Source organism: Mandrillus leucophaeus, unplaced genomic scaffold, assembly GCF_000951045.1.
Source record: "Mandrillus leucophaeus isolate KB7577 unplaced genomic scaffold, Mleu.le_1.0 Scaffold231, whole genome shotgun sequence".
Taxonomy (NCBI): Eukaryota; Metazoa; Chordata; class Mammalia; order Primates; family Cercopithecidae; genus Mandrillus; species Mandrillus leucophaeus.
In genome coordinates, this window is record NW_012102377.1 from 3,355,314 (window position 1) to 3,375,100 (window position 19,787).

Consider the following 19,787-nt stretch of genomic DNA (forward strand, 5'->3'; position numbering starts at 1 on the left):
CGGCTAATTTTTTGTATTTTTAGTAGAGACAGGGTTTCACCGTGTTAGCCAGGATGGTCTCGATCTCCTGACCTTGTGATCTGCCCACCTCAGCCTCCTAAAGTGGTGAGAGGTTTTTCTAATTGGACAATTACTGTCACCTTAAAAGGAACAGGGTTACCATCTCCCCAAAAGCCGTATCTGGTAGTGAAAGAGAAGTATTCCTATTTCTGAGCTCTAAAACAAGCTTCAGGATCTTATTTTTAAATTGTTATCCTCAGCAATCTATTATCCAAATACACTGCTTCCTTCTCACTCTCCAAACCACCTTTCCCTTCCTGTTTTCTAAAGTTTAAGTCTCTTATCTCAGTAATTTCATGTGTGTTTTGAAATCCCATTCCAAAACACTCACATAATAGGCAAGGCATTGTCCAGAACCAAGAGTTGCTACACTCCTGGTCTTCTGGTCCAGGGGAGCTGCTTGCTTTTGTCTTTCCCACAGTCCTGCAAAGCTCACTTGGTTTTACACCTCCTCCCTGGGTACTTTACCTTCTGCAAATACCAGCTATACAACACCTACCTACTCTAGGAAGTATTCACACATTAATGCAAGCCCATTCCGCCCTAAATCTGTTTCCTTTTAAATTTGCTGCTTCAGGACAATCTCTCAGATCTATCCCCTACCTTCTCTTTAAGACTGCTGACAGCCACTGAACTGGTTCAGGCTCACCACTGTAGTAACTTCCTGACTAGTCAGCCTGCCTCTTCCCATGTCCTTGTTCTCATCTACCCCCAACACCAAAATGACATTCTTGAATAAAATATTCACCAGGAAATGTCACAACTGTCCTAACTGATATCCAACAGAAAAGATAATACCAATATCAAAAGTTAGTATTAATAAGCCTTAATCCAGAAAGCATTTTCTTTTTTTTGAAGAGACGGGTTTTCACCACATTGCCCAGGCTAGTCTCAAACTTCTGAGCTCAAGCAATCTACCACCTCGGCTTCTCCAAATGCTGGGATTATGGGCGTGGGTGACCACGCCTGGCCCCAGGAAGTCTTTTCTTGGCAGCCCATCTCAGAAGGTTTAGATGAAAAGTCCATGGAATAAATAAGATTTTAATACTAGTTATCAGAAAAGTCACTATTCTTATTGGAAAAATACAAATCTCCTCTGTCCCAGAATTACACATAATCACTAACAAAGGGTAACTACAAATTCCTGCTGAAATCTTCCTACTATGGGAATTAGTGTGACTACAGTGATCATTTTATCATGAGGTCAAAAGTAGAAAGTGAGAAAAACCGGAATAATCTGGGTAAAATGAATAGACTTTATTTTGTGGACTTACTTTAAATTTCATCTAATAAACTCGGATTAACAAAAATACTTCTAGGAAAATTCTGAAATTATGCAATTTAGTGTGAAGTAGTTCCAAATAGATTCCTCCAATATCCAAGATAAATTCCAGAGGAAAAACTTTAATGGGGAAGGGTGCTTGCTGTACGGGAGCTTAAAGATGACACGTGGGTATAGAAAAGGACAGTGCCAGGTTGTCAAAAGGCATTTCACTATGTGCAAAAAGTTCCTAGAAATCACTTTAACCAGAAAGGAACATCATCCCCTGAAGCACACAGGCTAGTGGAGCTTCTATTCAGCTATCTTACTGACTAGGACTGTTTTTCTGGACTAGCCAAGGACTAACCAATCTTTGTAGCATAGCTCTTCTTAAGAAAAGCGTATTACGGCCAGGCGCGGTGGCTTACGCCTGTAATCCCAGCAGTCTGGGAAGCTGAGGAAGGTGGATCACCTGAGACCAGGAGTTCGAGACCAGCCTGGTAAATATGGCAAAACTCTGTCTCTGCTAAAAACATAAAAAATTAGCCAGGCACCAGGTGGCAGGTGCCTGTAATCCCAGCTACTCCAGAGGCTAAGGCAGGAGAATTACTAGAACCCAGGAGGCAGAGGCTGCAGTGAACTGAGATTGTGCCACTGCACTCCAACCTGGGTGACAGAGCAAGACTCCCGTCTCAAAAAAAAAAGAAAAGAAAGAAAAGTACTACAAGACACCAGCAACCTGCTGACAAACCCACCCCTGGGACAGTCGATATACAGACTGGGATTGACCTGTCCCCTGGTACCTACTCTGCATTTCGATGAACTGCAAGTCTGAGCCATTCTGCAGTCCTGCCAGGTCACCCACTGTGCCATCATTCCTGGAGCATTTCTGTCGTTCCTCCTCTAATTGAAGCTTCAGTTTTCTAATCTGAAATGAAAATAAAGGTTCATCAGCAAGATCCAGTCTCTCAAATGAAGCCGATGCTTATTCTGTGGTCACATCATAGAACAAAGCAGACCCTTATATCAGCCACATTCATTCAAAACCTATTTTCTTGAGTGCCTAATAGGAGACACCCATTGTCCTAGGTGCTGAAGATAAGCTATGAACAAACATTGAAAAGAGCGAGCCCCAGGACCAGGTGTCCCAGTAAAAAATAGCCATATTTTAAATTTGTGTCTGCTTTATGGAACAGTACATCTTTGGGGTATTTTTTGTTACTTTTGTTTAAAATGGAAAATTCCAGCCAGGCACAGTGGCATGTACCTATATATCCGGCTACTTGGGAGGCTGAGGCATGAGGATCACATGAGCCCAGGAGTTCGAGAACAACCTGGGAAACATAGTAAGACCTCATCTCTAAAAAAATAAAACTATAAACAGTTAATTGATAGGGTATATTCAAGGGATTATTTCTTAAAATGGAAGATTCCATGAGCAGTTTTTTGTTGTTTACTTTTAGACATAGGTTAAATTTTCTGTATATAAAAATAATTGGGGCCAGGTGTGGTGGCTCACGCCTGTAATCCCAGCACTTCGGGAAGCCAAGGTGGGCGGATCACGAGGTCAAGAGTTCGAGACCATCCTGGCCAACATGGTGAAACCCCATCTCTACTAAAAATACAAAAATTAGCTGGGCATAGTGGTTCATGCCTTTAGTCCCAGCTACTCGGGAGGCTGAGGCAGGAGAATCACTTGAACCCGGGAGGTGGAGGTTGCAGTGAGCAGAGATCACATCACTGCACTCCAGCTTGGTGACACAGTGAGACTCTGTCAATAATAATAATAAGAAGAAGATATATAGAGATGACTCCCCAGCGGTCCTTAACTCCATCAACAGGGGTCAAAGGGAAGCCTCTGCACTAAGATTAAGTTTGCCACTCCCCAATGGGAAAAGGGTAAGCTCTATATTGGGACTAACTCTATACTTCCCAGACACCTCTGCCCTTTCAACACACAGGATCACCGTCATTAGCTGCCTTGAGAGAACCAGGACTGATCTCATTGTCTCCATCATTCCTATTTATGTGCATCTCGCAAAGGGTCATATTCTTCCTCTGCACTCTTCCTCACAAGGGTCTGTAGGACCACTAACCTTCATCTCCTAACCTTTCCCAATGCCTGAAACTTCTCCACTGTGCCCTCTAGAATTAACAGTCCATCATCAGCAAATGCCCTCTGTCTTTTCTCTGAGCAGATGAGAACCCTCTCCCTTAAGAATCCTGCTGCTTCTGCAGCTCTCTCAAACACTGTTTTGTTTTGTTTGTTTGAGACTCTCGCTCTGTGGCCCAGACTGGAGTGCAGTGGTGTGATCTCAGCTCACTGCAACCTCCGCCTCCTGGGTTCAAGCGATTCTCCTGCCTCAGCCTCCCAAGTAGCTGGGATTCCAGGTGCATGCCACCACACCTGACTAATTTTTGTTATTTTTAGTAGATGGGGTTTCGTCATGTTGGCCAGGCTGGTCTTGAACTCCTGACCTCAAGTCATCCGCCCACCTCGGCCTCCCCAAGTGCTGGGATTACAGACATGAGCCACCATGCCCGGCCCTTTTTTTTGGTACTTCCACAGCCTCCTACTACTGAACCTAGAGATGGAATAGGTGTCCTCTTGCTTTCCTTGCTGGTATTTTCCCTACATCTTCCCTAAAAGTCCCAGGTCTTAATCTCATCTCTTCAAATTATATACACTAACTACTTATCATTGCCAAAATCCCATTCCTTCATCACCATTTATTAAATGGCTCCCAACTTGCACTCCCTCTAGACTATTCCTGTCTTAATTTTTGGCAATTTCAATGTATATCTAAGTAGAGGATCTCCCTGACAAATGATCTCTCAATTTCTGGTACACCTCCTCATATGGTGAAATGTATTCCCCAGTGCTGAAGGTGGGGCCTGGTAGGAGGTATCTGGGTCATGGGGCAGATCCCTCATGAATGGCTTTGCACCGTTCCCTTGGTGATGAGTGAGTTCTCGCTCTGGTAGTTCACACAAGATCTGGTTGTTTTAAGTGTGTACATCACCTCCCCACTCACTCACTCTGGCTTCCGCTCTTGACATATGACATGCCTGCTCCCCATTCACCTTCTGCCGTGATTAGAAGTTTCCTGAGGCCGACTGGGCACGGTGGCTCATGCCTGTAATCCCAGCACTTTGGGAGGCCGAGGTGGGTGGATCACCTAAGGTCAGGAGTTCAAGACCAGCCTGGCCGGAGGCCTCAGGAAAATGAGCTCAGAAGCTGAGCAGATGCTGACACCATGCTTCCTGTACAGCTTGCAGAACTACAGCCAATTAAACCTCTTTTCTTTTACTTTTTTTTTTTTTAAGACAAAGTCTCACTCTGCCACCCAAGGCTGGAATGCAGCGGTGCAATTTTGGCTCACTGCAGCCTCCACCTCCCTTCTGCCTCAGCCTCCCAGGTAGCTGGGACTACAGGCACCCACCACCATACCCGGCTAATGTTTTTTTTTGTATATTTTTAGTAGAGTTGGGGTTTCACCATGTTGGCCAGGCTGGTCTCGACTCCTGACCTCAACCACCTGCCTCAGCCTCCAAAAGTGCTGGGATTACAGGCATGAGCTGCCACACCCAGTCAAACCTCTTTTCTTTATAAATTACCCAGCCTCAGGTATTCCTTTATAGCCAAGCAAAAAATGGACTAACCCACCTCCCTTCCAAGGATCTTGCCATCTATCCCTTCTTGCCCTCAGCTACTCACTCCCACAATCATATACTAGATCTTATCACTAGACAATTGTAATCCCTATACAATTTAGTTCCATGTATCCTCTCTCTAACCACCATTCCTCATCTTTCTAGGTCTTTCTCTGTAGACTCAAATTCCAACAACCCTTCAACCACACTAGTACCACTAATCTACAGATTACATCTTCTTTCTACTGTACCTTGATGTGTTCCTGAATATCTCCCGAATCCTCTTCATCCAGTTTAATGTCAAGGTCTATCATTATAATAATTTTCTTTCTTACTCCCTCACCTCTCCTGCCCCATTAATACTTTCTTGGTAAAATCTAGCTCTCTACTCACTCCATGCCTGCCCCTATGCAGCTGTAAGTAGCCAGAGAAACACATAAACGCATTCACGCAAACCTTCTAACATATCATATAATACTGTTTATTGTCTGATGTCTTCCTACTAGAATGTCCCTCAGGCAGGAATTTTTTTCTAAACTAACTTATTCACTGAAATATCCCAGTGCCTAGAATAGTGCATGTTAAATAGTAGAATCTCACTCAACATTTGTTGAATGACTGAATAGGACTTCCAAAATAGAGAACACAGAATATGGGAGGGGAAAAAAATCAGTAACAAAATCATTCAAGAAATCTTCCCAGAACTAAAGAATGGGAGCTCCTAGAATTGACAGGGGCCCAGCATCACACATGAAAACTTCAAATCACATTGCTATCTTCAAATTACACCAGAACACTAGAGAGAAAGAGAATAGGATACAACCTTCTACAAAGAGGAGAAAAATAAATCACAAACCAGAAAAGATCAGAACTCAAAATGTTCATGAAAACTCAACAGTCATACTTGAAGTCACAGCACAATGAAGAAATGTCTTTTTAAAAAATCTTACGGAGAACAATGGCAACTCAGGATTCTCTACCTAGCCAAACTATTTTAATCAAGTAAGAGGGTAGAATGAAGACATCTTCAGGCCTGCAAGGTCATGAAAAATTAACAATCCACAAACCCTCTTCTCAGGAAGCTACTGGAAGATGTACCAAAACTAGAAAATAAATAAGGAGAAAGACATGAGATACCGGAAAAAGGGAACCCAACCTAAATCACATGCAAAGAAAATCCCCAGATGCCAATGAAGGGTGACCACATCTATGTACCAAGAGAGCAAGCCATTAGTTTAGAAAGGGACAAGTCAGATGCACCAAGATTCGACAAACTGGAACTGAAAGAATGCCAGATGCATCTGAAAATACTGAGTGGGTTTAATCTACTGTTGGAGAGTCTGTGGTTAAATTGATGATAGAAAACCAAGCAAATACAAAGAAAAACCATAACGTTAACTTAGAGGAAACTAATAGTTCCAAGGGAGATGATCCTAGAATGCAACCTGGCTCCACTGTGAGTAGAGTTTAGAGGGTCCTAATGACACAAGCAGACTGGAATTACACCGTTCCTTTATTAGGAGGATTTGGGAGTGGAAAATATGTGTGTGTGTGGCAGGGACAAAGGATGAAAAACAGCTAAACCCTCATCTTCCATAAAAGGATGTCAACATAGAATGCCTGAAGCAGAACAATCAAGACGCAACGTAAGTATGTTACACAGAGATACAAGGACAGTACACAAGAATCAGCTAAAAGCATTTAACAGAAATGGTCAGGGGTGAGGACAGAGGAGCCAGGCCAGGGGATTGCTGTGTTCATAACAAACTTTGTAGAAAACCATATGACTCCTTAAACTATGTGTCCTTAAAAAAATATTTTAAGAACAGAAAATAACAAAGAGGTAAAATATGAATTATCTATCCTTCAAATCTCACTTGAGTACTGATGTTTGAAATAAGCATATTTCTTTTTAATGAACATTTCAATTAGCTAGTATTTTACCATGTAACTTCGTTAAAATTATTTTACACTCCATTAAGAATGCCTTTACCTGTGACAGTAGTTCTTCCTTCTCTCCAGCAAGTTTTCGTAGCCTTACATCTAAAACAAATGAAAAAGATCATAAACTAAATATGTGATGATGTAGTATATAAACAATTAAAAAATTTTCAAACTCATAAACAGCTAATATTATCTGATAAATTACATTACTTACAGCTCTGAATATCTAAAGAAATAAAGGTGTTAATAGCATTACGGAAAAGTTCTTAACTCTCTAAAACGTATTTCCACACAACTGATACTTATCAGGGCACCAAATGCAACATTTGTTCCCCACAGCAGTGTTTGCCACTTAAAGACAAACTGAAGTACAAAGAAGGTCATTTCCTTGTTTCAAGCTTTCACTAGTAGACAACTCAAATGTCAAGTGTGCTCCCAAAGGCTGAGCCCTTAGCAGGAGAGATTCAAATATTTGAAAGAAGATGGGGTAAGAGCAGGACTGGGCAAAGGAAGCTGGAGGAGAGAAAAGAGAGGAGCACAATGCTGGAAGAAGCGAAGTCCCCAAAAGCTAGTAGGGAGGGAAGGGGACCCACTCCAAGATGTCGGCAGCTGGGCCAGGTGCGGTGGTTCACGCCTGTAATCCCAGCACTTTGGGAGGCCTGGTTGGGTGGATCACTTGAGATGAGTTTGAGACCAGCCTGGCCAAAATCGTGAAACCACGTCTCCACTAAAAAAATACAAAAATTAACCGGGCATGGTGGCAGGCACCTGTAATCCCAGCTACTCAGGAAGCCATCTGAACCTGGGAGATAAGAGGTTGCGCGTTGCAGTGAGCTGAGATCGCGCCACTGCAATCCTGCCAAGCGACCAAGTGAGACTCTGCCTCAAAAAAAAAAAAAAAAAAAAAAAAAATGTGGGCATCCATGGGTGGATCTGCGGCTTGGTAGCAGCATCAGGGTTCACTCCTGGCCTATGGAGATTTGACTCTTCCCAAGCCTGCATTAAAATAGGCCCCTTCAGCTGAGGAGACACCATTGTTCACTTAAAAGAGCAGCTGACACCTGACTGACCACTACCCTCTGTAAATGATGAGGGTCACAGCCAAATACAGATTTTGGTTTCTTCTGCACCTTTCAAGCAGGTCTGCCTGCTGGGACCTGCAGACGAGGGAAACAACAGCAGGGAAACACCCTGGGCTGCCTATAGCCAGACTCTCGTTCCATTCTCCAGATCTCTCTTGCTCACCCAGCATCTTGCTTTAGTCAAAGTGCCTTACAATCACATTTCTGGAATGCTCCACATTAGAGAATGTGCTTACTAACTTTTAAAATGTTTTTCAGTTTGCTTTACACTTATATCTCTCACTCCTCTAAGAAGCTTACACATATATGAAAACAAGATGAAAAATGAAAAAAGATTGTTTTTTAAAAAATAAAAGTGAGCTAATGATACAGTATCTATCTGTGCCATTTTTCTTCCTCTAGAGTAGATTTCTTAGTGGGGTCAATAGATGGGTGACTTTGGTTTCTTGGAGAGAGGTGTCAGCAACTTTGTTTTTTCCTGGAGAGAGGTGTCAGATTCTCAAAGGGTTAAATTTAAGAGGTTTAGACTTTAAGAGTCTGGGAAGCCCTGCTCTGGAAGTCATACTTCTCTCATATCTGTCTTTTTGGTCATCTGTTTCTTGGCTTAAGAAATGTGGTAGAAAAGAGGTACAGAACCCTGGGGTAAGTAGTGGAACATAAAACCAGATGTTCCAAGGATGAGAAACTTATAGCACACATGAGAAGTCTCCTGCTAGCCTACTGCTCCCCTAGCACAGGTATACTAGACTATCTCTTTGCAGAAAAGTTTGTAGTTAAGTAAAAAACAATGCGTATAGGCCCATAGTACTTCCATCCACGGGCCTTACAGTTACACTTACTGCCTTACAATGACACAGATGCTGGTTTCCCAAGGCCAAGGATGTCCGAAGAAAATGGGCCAATGTGCCCAGATTCTTCTGGTTAAGTGTCTACTTGAGTCTCAGACAGCCCTTATGCTGTTTTTGTTTTCCAAGCTGGGATATGAAAAAGCAGAAAACCCAATAGGGTAACATTAATCCAAGTCAAGATAGCAACCAGTATCTTACCTAATGGCCCTTCTCCTGCTGACTCCAAGACCTGAGCAGCTTCCTGAGACACAACAGTGATGGCTCCAGCCACTGGTTCATGACTGACATCACCATTGGGAGTGCCATCGGGGATTATAACTAAGCCATGTTTCTGCAAGGGGGGAAAACCCATCATCACAAAAGGCCCATATGGAAACAGTAAGCTCTGTGAGGTAACTCTGCAACAATACATGTTTGCTACAGGTAAAATCTGGTTAGAATCAGTTACATGGAATATAGCTCTGTGGAAGAAATAGCTTAAACCTACCAAATCTGGATTAGGGAATAAACATTGTAGTTTGTATTTGGGCTAGGAAAGATGGCAGGATGAAAAGAAGGAAGACAGCGAGTAAAGCAGTGAGGGACCTGAACTCCAGGCTAATGCTAACATACCTCTCCCGTCTTCACTGTCTCCTGCAGGTCAGCCAGCTCCTCTCTGAGCATATCTCGCTCATTCCTAAGGCAGGCAATGTATTCTTTCTGTTTCTCTAGGGCCTGGTTTTAGGTAAGGTAGCAAGGGAAACAATGGCAGAGAAAAAGAGCAGGTGAAAGGTAGCAGAGAAGTACCTAATTCAAATAAGCAAAGATAAAAGCATAAAAAGCAAGGAAGCAGTCAAAAGATTGGAAACAAGCAGTCAGATATGGGAGGAAATACAGAGTCACATGGATATACATCTCCAGAAGAGAGTTCTCATAGAAACTGGTTCTCATGCATCAATTTGGCAAAATATGTTTAATCACATCAAGCAGGGAAATAAATCTTTCTTTTCTAGTCAATGAAAAAAAATAAAACAGGAAAAGGAAGATGAAGAGAGCAGCCAGAGTAAAACAAAGCTTTCCTTACTGACTGCCTCAGTACATTTTTATTTGGTGAACAAAAAGAACCCCACATTTCATATTTAACTAAACTAGTTTATTCAATAATACAGTTGAGTTTTCAAAAAAAAAAAATAGTTCTGGAATAAAAATAACTATTATATGTAAGATATTTTAATTAAATATTGGCTGTATATTGTTCTCCAAGTAGTGTGGCAAAATACTCAAATACCACTTAATTCAAAATAGTTAACCTACAAAAGAATTCAAAGATCAACTTCTGACCATTTAATTAAATATAACTGAGACTCATTGGCTTTCTGTTATATTCCCAAAATGTGAAAAAACAAAACACTGACAAAATAAATACAGCCAAGCTATGGAGAGTTACAGAATATGGATTTCAGAATCAGGCTTTTGGGTCCTGGCACATACCCATCCTATGCCTCAGTTTCCTTACCTGAAAAACAGAAGGGATAATAGCACCCATCCCAAGGGCAGAGGCATAAATCAAGGTAAAGCATTGCCTGTAATGCCTAGATAGCAGGGACAGTTCAGGAGAAGCAGGCTGGTGATTTCATTTGTAAATTCCCTGCCATTCCCTTAATCTCACAACTGTCAGCTAAGGACAATGCAGAAGCAGGTACATACTTTGGTTATCGATTAAAAATAAAATCTACTATGAAAAAATAAAATCTATTGTAAAAGAAAATAACCCAGAATTAAAAATACACCCAAAGTAAGTAGTCTATGCAGGAATCTGATAACTGGCCTATTTGAAAAAGCCTTTCCCCACATATTTTTGTTCATATATTTAATGTCTTCTGTCAGCATTCCCATTAATCCAAGAAGTTAAACTACAACAGGTAACTTTCCTCTCAGTTCACTGGCTTTGGAAGTGGGACAGAGAACTGCTGAGAAATTGATAGCTGAATAGCTGGGCAATTTAAAAAATCATTATAATCCTATTTTGCAACCAAATAGGGATCAAGTAAATAAGGGATGATAGCAACTACCATTTGTATAGCACAAATTATATGGCAGGCACTATTTTATATAATTTCTCTCTTATACGTTATTTTGTATTTGAAACCTCTACATATCCTGTGGGGTACCTGTATTATCCCCATTTAACAGATCAGAAAATTGAGGCTCAGAGTGGCTATATTTTTTGCTCAAAGTCACATTAAGTGGCAAAATCAGAAAATGAATCTGGTTGTTTTTGTTTCCAAAGCCCTTAAATAGTTTTTTAAATATCACAGCCCTGTGGAGGATACATTATATTCCCTTATTGTTAGCCCAGATGATGCTAGGAAAGGAGCCCATAGGGCAAATCCTACTCTTTACTTATCCAAACTGCCATGTCAATATCTGACTTCTTTTCAACAATTTACAGTCATACTATATGATGTGTCTCAAGTCTGCCTGTGAATTAACAATGTGGGTTTAGCACCATCCAGCTAGTATTAACACTCCATTACATTAATCATTAGTAATAAATGAAACATTGGGAAAACAAAGCACAACAATACTTTCCCATGTGTTGAGTATCACTTTAGTCTTTATGGGTTAGGTATTTTTGGTTACTGGTATCTGCATGCATAGTTATGTCATGTATCACCACATATAAGTGGGTAAATGATCACTGTCACACATGCTCTATATAAACAACACCACTGAATATAAAAGACCTCTGAGGAACAGGCCAATTTGAAACTAGGAATTCTAGCAAATGATATACATGACATCTGCTCCTCTTCCACATCTTATTGCACTGGGTTTTATTTTTACCTTCGGACTTTTTAATTTCCTCTTCCCATAATTATAGATGGGAAAATAAAATACATCCTGTAAATTCACCCATTTCACCACAAAGTTTGAAGACTACTAAAATACCTTATAATTGGATCAAATGTATTCACGCTGGATCTAAAATCCTCCATATTACCTGACCATATAACCACTACCCTTGCATTTGTGTACAACAATAGCTCCTAGAGTAGATTTTTTTTAGGGTAAAAAGTACATGCTTGTAGAGTTCAAAAAAATTCTTTATCCCTGACCTAACCTCAAATCCTACCATCCAGAAGCCAAAAGGATGTGTATAATGGGCTGAACTTTTGGGCAAAGGGTTAATTCTCCACATAATTGTACTGGGGAACAAATATCTTTGGTCAGAATGGAAGTGAGTTTATGCTGGGCTATAGAGATATGCAAGTTCTTTGTATACGCCTATTCTATACATGGGCTCCTGGTGTTTAGAACCGCAGTGGAGCTAGAGGCAAGACCACTAATGAACTGAACTTTCACCTGGGAATAATGGACATATTTCTTCATTAAGTTACTAAATGTAAATCTTAAAAATGAAGCTAGAGACAAGTAGTTACTGTCCATACTGAAAATGTGTCTTTTAAAAGTCAAGGGAGGACCACTGCCCCTATATTATGATAACAAATATTGGCAAGGACATGGAGAAATTGGAACCCTTGTTCACTAGTGGTGGGAATGTAAAATGGGACACCTGCTACAGAACACAGTATAGCTGTTACTCAAAAAAATTAAACACAGAATTACTATAAGATCCAGCAATTCTACTTCTGGGTACATACCGAAAACAACTGAAGGCAGAGTCTTGAAGAGTTATTTGAATACCCATGTTCACAGCAGCATTATTCACAATGGCCAAAAGGTAGATGTGTCGATATATCAACAGAAGAATGTGGTATATACATACAATGGAATATGATTCAGCCTTAAAAGGGATGGACATTCTGACATATGCTGCAACATGAGCCTTGAGGGCATTATGCCAAGTGAAATAAATCAGATACTGTATGATTCCACTTACATGAAGTACCTAGAGTAGTCAAATTCACAGAGACAGAAGGTGGAATGGTGGTTGCCAGGGGTTTGGGAGAAGGGACTGAATGGGGAGTTGTTTAATGGGTACAGATTTCAGCTGTGGAAGATAAAAAAGTTCTGATGGTGGTGACAGTAGCACAACAACATGAATGTACTAAATGCCACTGAACTGTACACTTAAAAATAGTTAAAATGGTAAATTTTATGTTATTTGTATTTTAGCACAATTTTTCAAATTAAAAAAAAAAAGAGTCTACTAGTGATTCAACAATTTGGACTAATCTTGAGGGACTTATACAGACTGAAAAAGGGTAATTCCAAAAGGTTAATATATACTATATAATTCCATTTTTATAACATTCTTAAAATAGCAAAACTACACAAATGAAGAAAAGATTAGTGGTTCTCAGGGTTTGGGAGGGGAAGGGGAGATAAAGGCTATGACTATAAAAAGGCAAGAGGAGGAGAAATCCCTTATAGTGATAGAAATGTTCTGTATCTTCACTGTATCAAGGTCAATACCCTGGTTGTGATATTGTACTATAGTTCTGTAAGATGTTACATTTGGGGAAGATTGAGCAAAGAATATATAGGATCTCTCTGTTAAATTTCTTCTCTTTTCTTCTTTTTTTTTTTTTGAGACAGGGTTTTGGTCTGTTGCCTAGGCTGGAGTGCAGTGACACAATCTCAGCTCACTGCAACCTCTGCCTCTCGGGTTCAAGTGATTCTTATGCCTCAGCCTCCCAAGTAGCTGGGATTACAGGTGTGTGCCACCATGCCTAGCTAATTTTTGTATTTTTAGTAGAGACAGGGTTTCACCATGTTGGTCAGGCTTGTCTCGAACTCTTGACCTCAAGGGATCCACCCTCTTTGGCTTCCCAAAGTGCTGGGATTAAAGGCATGAGCTACCATGCCCAGCCCTGTTTAATTTCATACGACTGCATGTAATTCTAAAATTCTGGCCGGGCACAGTGGCTCATGCCTGTAATACCACCACTTTGGAAGGCCGAGATGGGCCGATCACTTGAGGTCAGGAGTTCCAGACCAGCCTGGCCAACATGGTGAAACCCCATCTCTACTAAAAATACAAAAATTAGCCGGGCGTGGTAGTGCACACCTGTAGTACCAGCTACTCAGGAGGCTGAGGCAGAACTGCTTGAACCCAGGAGGTTGCAGTGAGCTGAGATTGCGCCACTATACTCCAGCCTGGGGGACAGAGAGAGATTCCATCTCAAAAAAGGGATACTAAAATAAAATAAAATATTCTCCAAATAAAAGCCAAATAATTTATATTTTAAACTGAGACATCTGAGGGGTTTCTATGGCTGGTCCAAGATTATCATTTGAAAATACTAAGGCACTCATACAAGCTAGAAATCCTGGGCCTACAGATCTGTGTTAAAGAAAATTATGTAAAGTCCTAAAAGAAACCCATTCTAGATAGTGACCAGATTTTAACTAAAATTTTAAAATTACCTACTTTGTCCCACATGTTTTTTTACATCTTATGTTGTATCTCCCAAGCAAAAATTTAAATCAAATCAATGGTTCAACAATTAAATTTCACTTTCCAACTTCAAATTTCAATTTTAAAATCATAATTTCAAAACACCTAACAGATGTTTTGAAACATATATTGATTTATCCCCCAGAAGGCTTTTCTAGGTTTAGATGGAATTTTTAATAATCAGCAACTTGAATGTCAGATAATTATCTATAAAGTAGCTTTTGTTCTTTAAATTTTTGGTCTACAAACTTTTTTTTTTAAAGAAAGGGTATCACTCTATTGCTTAGGCTGGAGTGCAGTGGCACGATCATAGTTCACTGCAGCCTCCATCTTGTGGGCTCCAGTGATCCTCCCACCTCAGCCTCCTAAGTAGTTGGGGCAGGTGCATGCTCTGCAAATTTTAAAATTCTTTTGGAGAGACAGGGTGGGTCTCACTATGTTGCTCAAGCTGGTCTCAAGCTCCTGACCTCAAGCAATCCTCTAGCCTCAAGCGATCCTCGAGCCTTGGCCTCCCAAAGTGCTAGGATTACAGGCATGAGCCTACAAACTCTTAAGAGGTAATGTAATCTTCCCATGTGTATATTAATGAGAGAGGTCCTTGAAGTGATGAAAAAGACTGGATCCTGCTGACCACCGGCTGGGCTTCAGAATGTTCCTAACAATGTTCTGAGGGTATGATCCAGAGGGTTTCATATCCAGGCCTGTCTCTCAGAGATGGTCTCAGGGATCTTTAACAACTACTCCCTATCCCCTCTAACCTTAAGCAGAACAAGACTTTTCTTACATGTTCTATTTCCTCTGCCCTTCCCTGACAAGGTAAGCCTCTGGCAACTATGGCTAAGTGGTTCCCCTACTGCAGAACAGAGAGCTCAGCCAGGTGATGGGACTGCCAATCAAAGGCCACATGAGATGAACTGGAGGGAATTTTCTCCAGTTTTTGGTGTACATGGAATCCACCTGCAGAGCTTAGCAAAATAGCAATGAAGACATTTCATTTATCTGGGCCCTACTTGGGGGAGTTCTGTGGTTATAGTTAGAGACAGCCACCCTAGTAAGACTTACTTTCCTATCTGTTTCTGTAATTGAATTGATTTTAATCTCTTCCTATTTTATTCACCAAGGATTTATAGGATACTAATAACTTTCTTCCCACCACTACTCTCCTCTTATCCAAATTCCTGTAATGTAAGGATATCGAGTTAACCACAGAGTTTGAACTGAATGCCTGTGGCTGTTTCTGGGTAAGAATCCCAAGGGAGGCCAGTTGTGGTGGCTCACACCTGTAATCCTAGCACTTTGGGAGGCCAAGGTGTGTGGATTACCTGAGGTCAGGAGTTAGAGACCAGCCTGGCTAACACGGTGAAACCCCGTCTCTCATAAAAATACAAAAAATCAGCTGGGCATGGTGGTGTGTGCCTGTAATCCCAGCTACTAGGGAGGCTGAGGCAGGAGAATCACTTGAACCCAGGAGGCAGAGGTTGTAGTGAGCCGAGATCATGCCACTGCACTCCAGCTTGGGCAACAAAATGAGACTCCATCTCAAAAAAACAAAAAAAAGAATCCTAAGGGAATACAGAGAAACTTGTTGGCTGAAAAGAAGAGTTCTTTCCAGGCACGACATCAGGTTTTCCTATGGAAGTCTCTTTCTATCTTCTACTTACTCATTTTTCATACTGTGTAAATGCTCAAGAATAATCAAAAGGACAGGTTTTTTCAATCTCTAGGTTAAATTCTATTGTAGTCCTCATCAATGAGCTTCTAACCAAAGCCCAATTTCATCTCATACCCCAATTTTTTTATCTTTCCAAAGAAGTGTCTCCTGGAGGTCAAACACCTCTTTTGTCATGGTGTCTATTTTCTGCTGCATGCGCTGCTTCTCCTGCAGAGGAAGAGGGGAAGAGAAGTAATAAAAGAGCAGAAAGAAAAGGGAGAAGAGGTTTGAGGGAGGAAACAAAAATAAAGCCGATAAAGAAACTTAACCAAAAGGGAAAGTCTGTGATGAACAGGAAAAGCAAAATTGGTTTGCCAAAAGAAAAGATGACATTCACAGGCTTGGCCACAAGATTCTCACTGGCTTGTCCCTACAAAAGTAAGCAAAGGAACCAGGAATAACTGTTCTAACCACAGCTATGTGGCAGCAAGCCAGCTAGAATTTCTGTGTACATATAGCTCCGTATGTATATTCTTTCTTTGATAACTGCAAGAACTTACATTCCTAGAGAGGGAAATTTAGATTTGCTTATGAACAAATGATCTTTTATCTCAGAGAACAAGCAGTTTTGAATTTTATTTTTTAAGCAGAACTGATCATTTTGAATTTCTGTTAGCAGAATCTATGACAGCAAGAACACCATGAATTTTGTATTATTTTAAAATTATTTATATTATTTTGAAACATTTAAACTTAGCATTTAACAATCCTTAAATGACCTTTTTAATTGTCAGTGGTGCTTAACTGGTTTTCTTCTTATGCATTATTCGTAAATTATTATCTCCTCCTTCCCCTACTCATACATTAGGTACCTTACCATGGAACTTTCAATTCCAAAGACCAAAAAACATTATTTGTAATATTTAAAGATTTTCAGCATAACCATAGATACTGACATCTAAAAGATGTTCATTCTAGATGTAAAAAACATCTAAAATTACTATAGTTTTCAAAGTTTGTATACCTAGCACCCTAAGCTTTTAAAGAAGTCACAGTGACAAACTATAGAAATCAAGCATTATATTCTTCTTAAATGCCATTACAATGAAAAACTAGAACTTTACCAATCCTAACTTAAGCTACTGAATTTGAGAAGCAGCCCCCAAAGCAGGTTTATTATTTTATGTGGTTGGCATTTTGGCACAGAAAGACAAAAGAACAAAAAAGAAAAGAATTTCACAGTATTTTAAAATACCAGCAGGATACAGATTCTGGAAAATATGCTTCCTACCTTATATGGAGAAAAACTAAGAAAATTAACCTCATATGTAATCTGATAGATCCACAAGGTTATCTGTATCTGCACTTGAAATCCACAAATTCTGGGTATGTTCAATTATTCTTAATAATGACAAAAATTAACACCAGTCTTCAAATTTAAAAAGTCATTTCTTTTTCTCTATTAAATGGTTTTTAAAAATCATTTGTAGAGAGAGATATTAAGAGGTAGGTCTGAGGGGAAAGAGGGAGAGAAAAAGAAAGGCTAAGGTCTGAGTAGCCAGGAATGTGGACAAGTGTGGTACGTGAGATCTCTCTCCTGGGATCGTTAACATCTATGCTTCCTGACATCTCTGGCATGTCAACACTAACTTAACATTAGATGCCTTTGATAGCCACACCTAGATAGTGGGCAGGATCCCCCTTCAAACTTATTTCTATATTTATCTAAAAACATCGTCTCAAGAGGGAAAACCACATTTAAAGAAAAAAGATGGATGCAATGTAGTAGGCCTGCAAGGATGACTAATGTTTTCAAAGAGTTCTTGGTAGACTATGCTTCATTCCATTCCTAAGACGCTGCCAACAATGTGGCAGAGTCCCTTCGCTTGCAGAAACCTGAACCTTCAGACTAGCTATTCTTTACCTTTTTGTATAGAAAGTATCTTGACATTTCTTCTTTTTCATTTAGCCACCTGAGAAATGTATTTACCTGAGTGAAAATCAAACTTATTCCCCGAGAATCATGTCCCAAAAGATGGCATTCACTAATTCCAAAGAATAATGTTATTCTATAATTTTTCCTTTTGCCCATTTCCTAAGATATCTTTAGGAAACTGTATTTAGCAATAAAAGACACAAAAATTTCTGCTACCAAAGTGGGGTAATGTTTATAGGATTTATAGTATTAATTTTTAAGCATGATCTGGTTTATGTCTGAAAACTTTTAGCGTACAGTCAAATATAAAGAGACAAGTAAACTCTGATGCATCTTAACTTTCCTTCCCTCCCAACACACACATCTTCATCCCATTCAACTCATTTTTTTCAAAATTAAGTATTCCCACAGTTCATGTACGTACCTCAATAAGCTCATCTCTTTGCCGAAGGCCTTCTTTAAGTTCTTCCATCTTATGCTGCAGCACACTACACATATGTTTCTGCCTTTCTAACTCCTGTTATTAAACAAATAATATCATTTACACAGGTCATGGCACACAAGAAATTTGAACATATACAATACAACACAGAGGTTAAGAATGATCTCCAGAAACATGTCCAAACTCCTGATTCATAGTAACTTAGAAAAATTGTGTCTTCTATAGAAAGGTTAAGAAAATTTTAAAATTTCATCTTGTATAATTATTTATCTGGAAAACTTGAACTAATCAATGGCAAAATTATTAAAAACAAAAGATAATTTAGTCAAGTAATAGGTTATAAAATGAACACATACAATTCAATGACATTCATATACAAATAAAATTCAAAGAAGGAATAATAAATACAATATCAAAATAAAATCAACATTAAATAAAATACATACATGTAAACTTATAAAATATATCCAAAACCTATATGAGGAAAATTATATAAAACATTCCCAAAAGACAAAGAAGTAGGATTGAATAAATGGAAAGGCATACCGTCTTCTTGGATTAAAAGTCTCACAACATTATAAAAATGCCAGTTCTCCCTAATCTACACATTTAATGCAGTACAAAGAAAAATACCATCAGCTTTTTCTTTTCTCACCAGAGCAAGGCAAGTTGATTTGAAAGAAAAACACAAGAAAAAGTAGCCAGAAAAATACATACTGAAAAAGAAGAAAGCCGGCCCTACTAGGTATTAAAACATATTATAAAGTTTCTATAATTAAAACAACGTTGTTATGGTACATGAATATAGACCAAGGGAGCAGAATAGAAAATTCAGGAAAACACTTATTTACATATACAAATATATTTAAAAACCACAAAAATAAGAGCATCTCAAATCAATGAGAAGGAAAGACTTTTAAATTAGCAATGGTGGGATAACTGGATATTCATTTGGAAAAAGATAAAATTGGAACTATACCCCATACCACACACCAGGACAAATTCCAAATCAATCAGAGGTTTACATAAGGAAAGAAAGCCAGGGAGTGAATGGGGGAAGAGGGAAGGGAAGGGAGAACAAACTGTACAGGAATAAAAGAAAAGATAAGTAACCAAGGAAAGGGGCAATCTTTACTGAAAAAATGACTCAAAACTCCACAAGCAATGAGGTAAAGGTACAATAAATTAGACTATATAAAAATCAAAATTTTAGGCTGGGCATGGTGGCTCATGCCTGTAATCCCAGCACTCTGGGAAGCTGAAACAAGTGGATCCCTTGAGCCCAAGAATTCAAGACCAGCCTGGGCAACATGGCAAAACTCCATCTCTATAAAAAAAAATTCAAAAATTAGCCAGGGTTGGTGGTGTGTGCCTATAGTCTCAGGTATTCTAGAGGCTGAGGTGGGAGGACCACCTGAGCCTAGGGAGGTCAAGGTTATAGTGAGCCATGATGGTGCCATTGCACTCCAGCCTGATGACGGAGTGAGACTCTGTCTCCAAAAAAT

At 39.7% G+C, this 19,787-nt stretch overlaps 1 protein-coding gene across 4 annotated transcripts in view; it reads right to left on the bottom strand.

The window, feature by feature from the left end:
* LRRFIP2 (leucine rich repeat (in FLII) interacting protein 2) overlaps window positions 1–19,787 on the bottom strand; it is a 142,757-nt gene that overhangs the window by 4,023 nt on the left and 118,947 nt on the right. For 2 of the 4 annotated variants that reach the window (XM_011981929.1, XM_011981930.1), the window contains 4 exons: window positions 18,265–18,357; window positions 9,048–9,180; window positions 6,969–7,018; window positions 2,129–2,249 (listed from right to left, as the gene is read on the bottom strand). In XM_011981929.1, coding sequence (XP_011837319.1) covers window positions 2,129–2,249; window positions 6,969–7,018; window positions 9,048–9,180; window positions 18,265–18,357 — 397 coding nt within the window. Of the gene's footprint in view, window positions 1–2,128; window positions 2,250–6,968; window positions 7,019–9,047; window positions 9,181–9,461; window positions 9,564–16,039; window positions 16,133–18,264; window positions 18,358–19,787 lie in introns of all 4 variants that reach the window. The other 2 variants (XM_011981926.1, XM_011981928.1) reach the window with 2 other exon arrangements.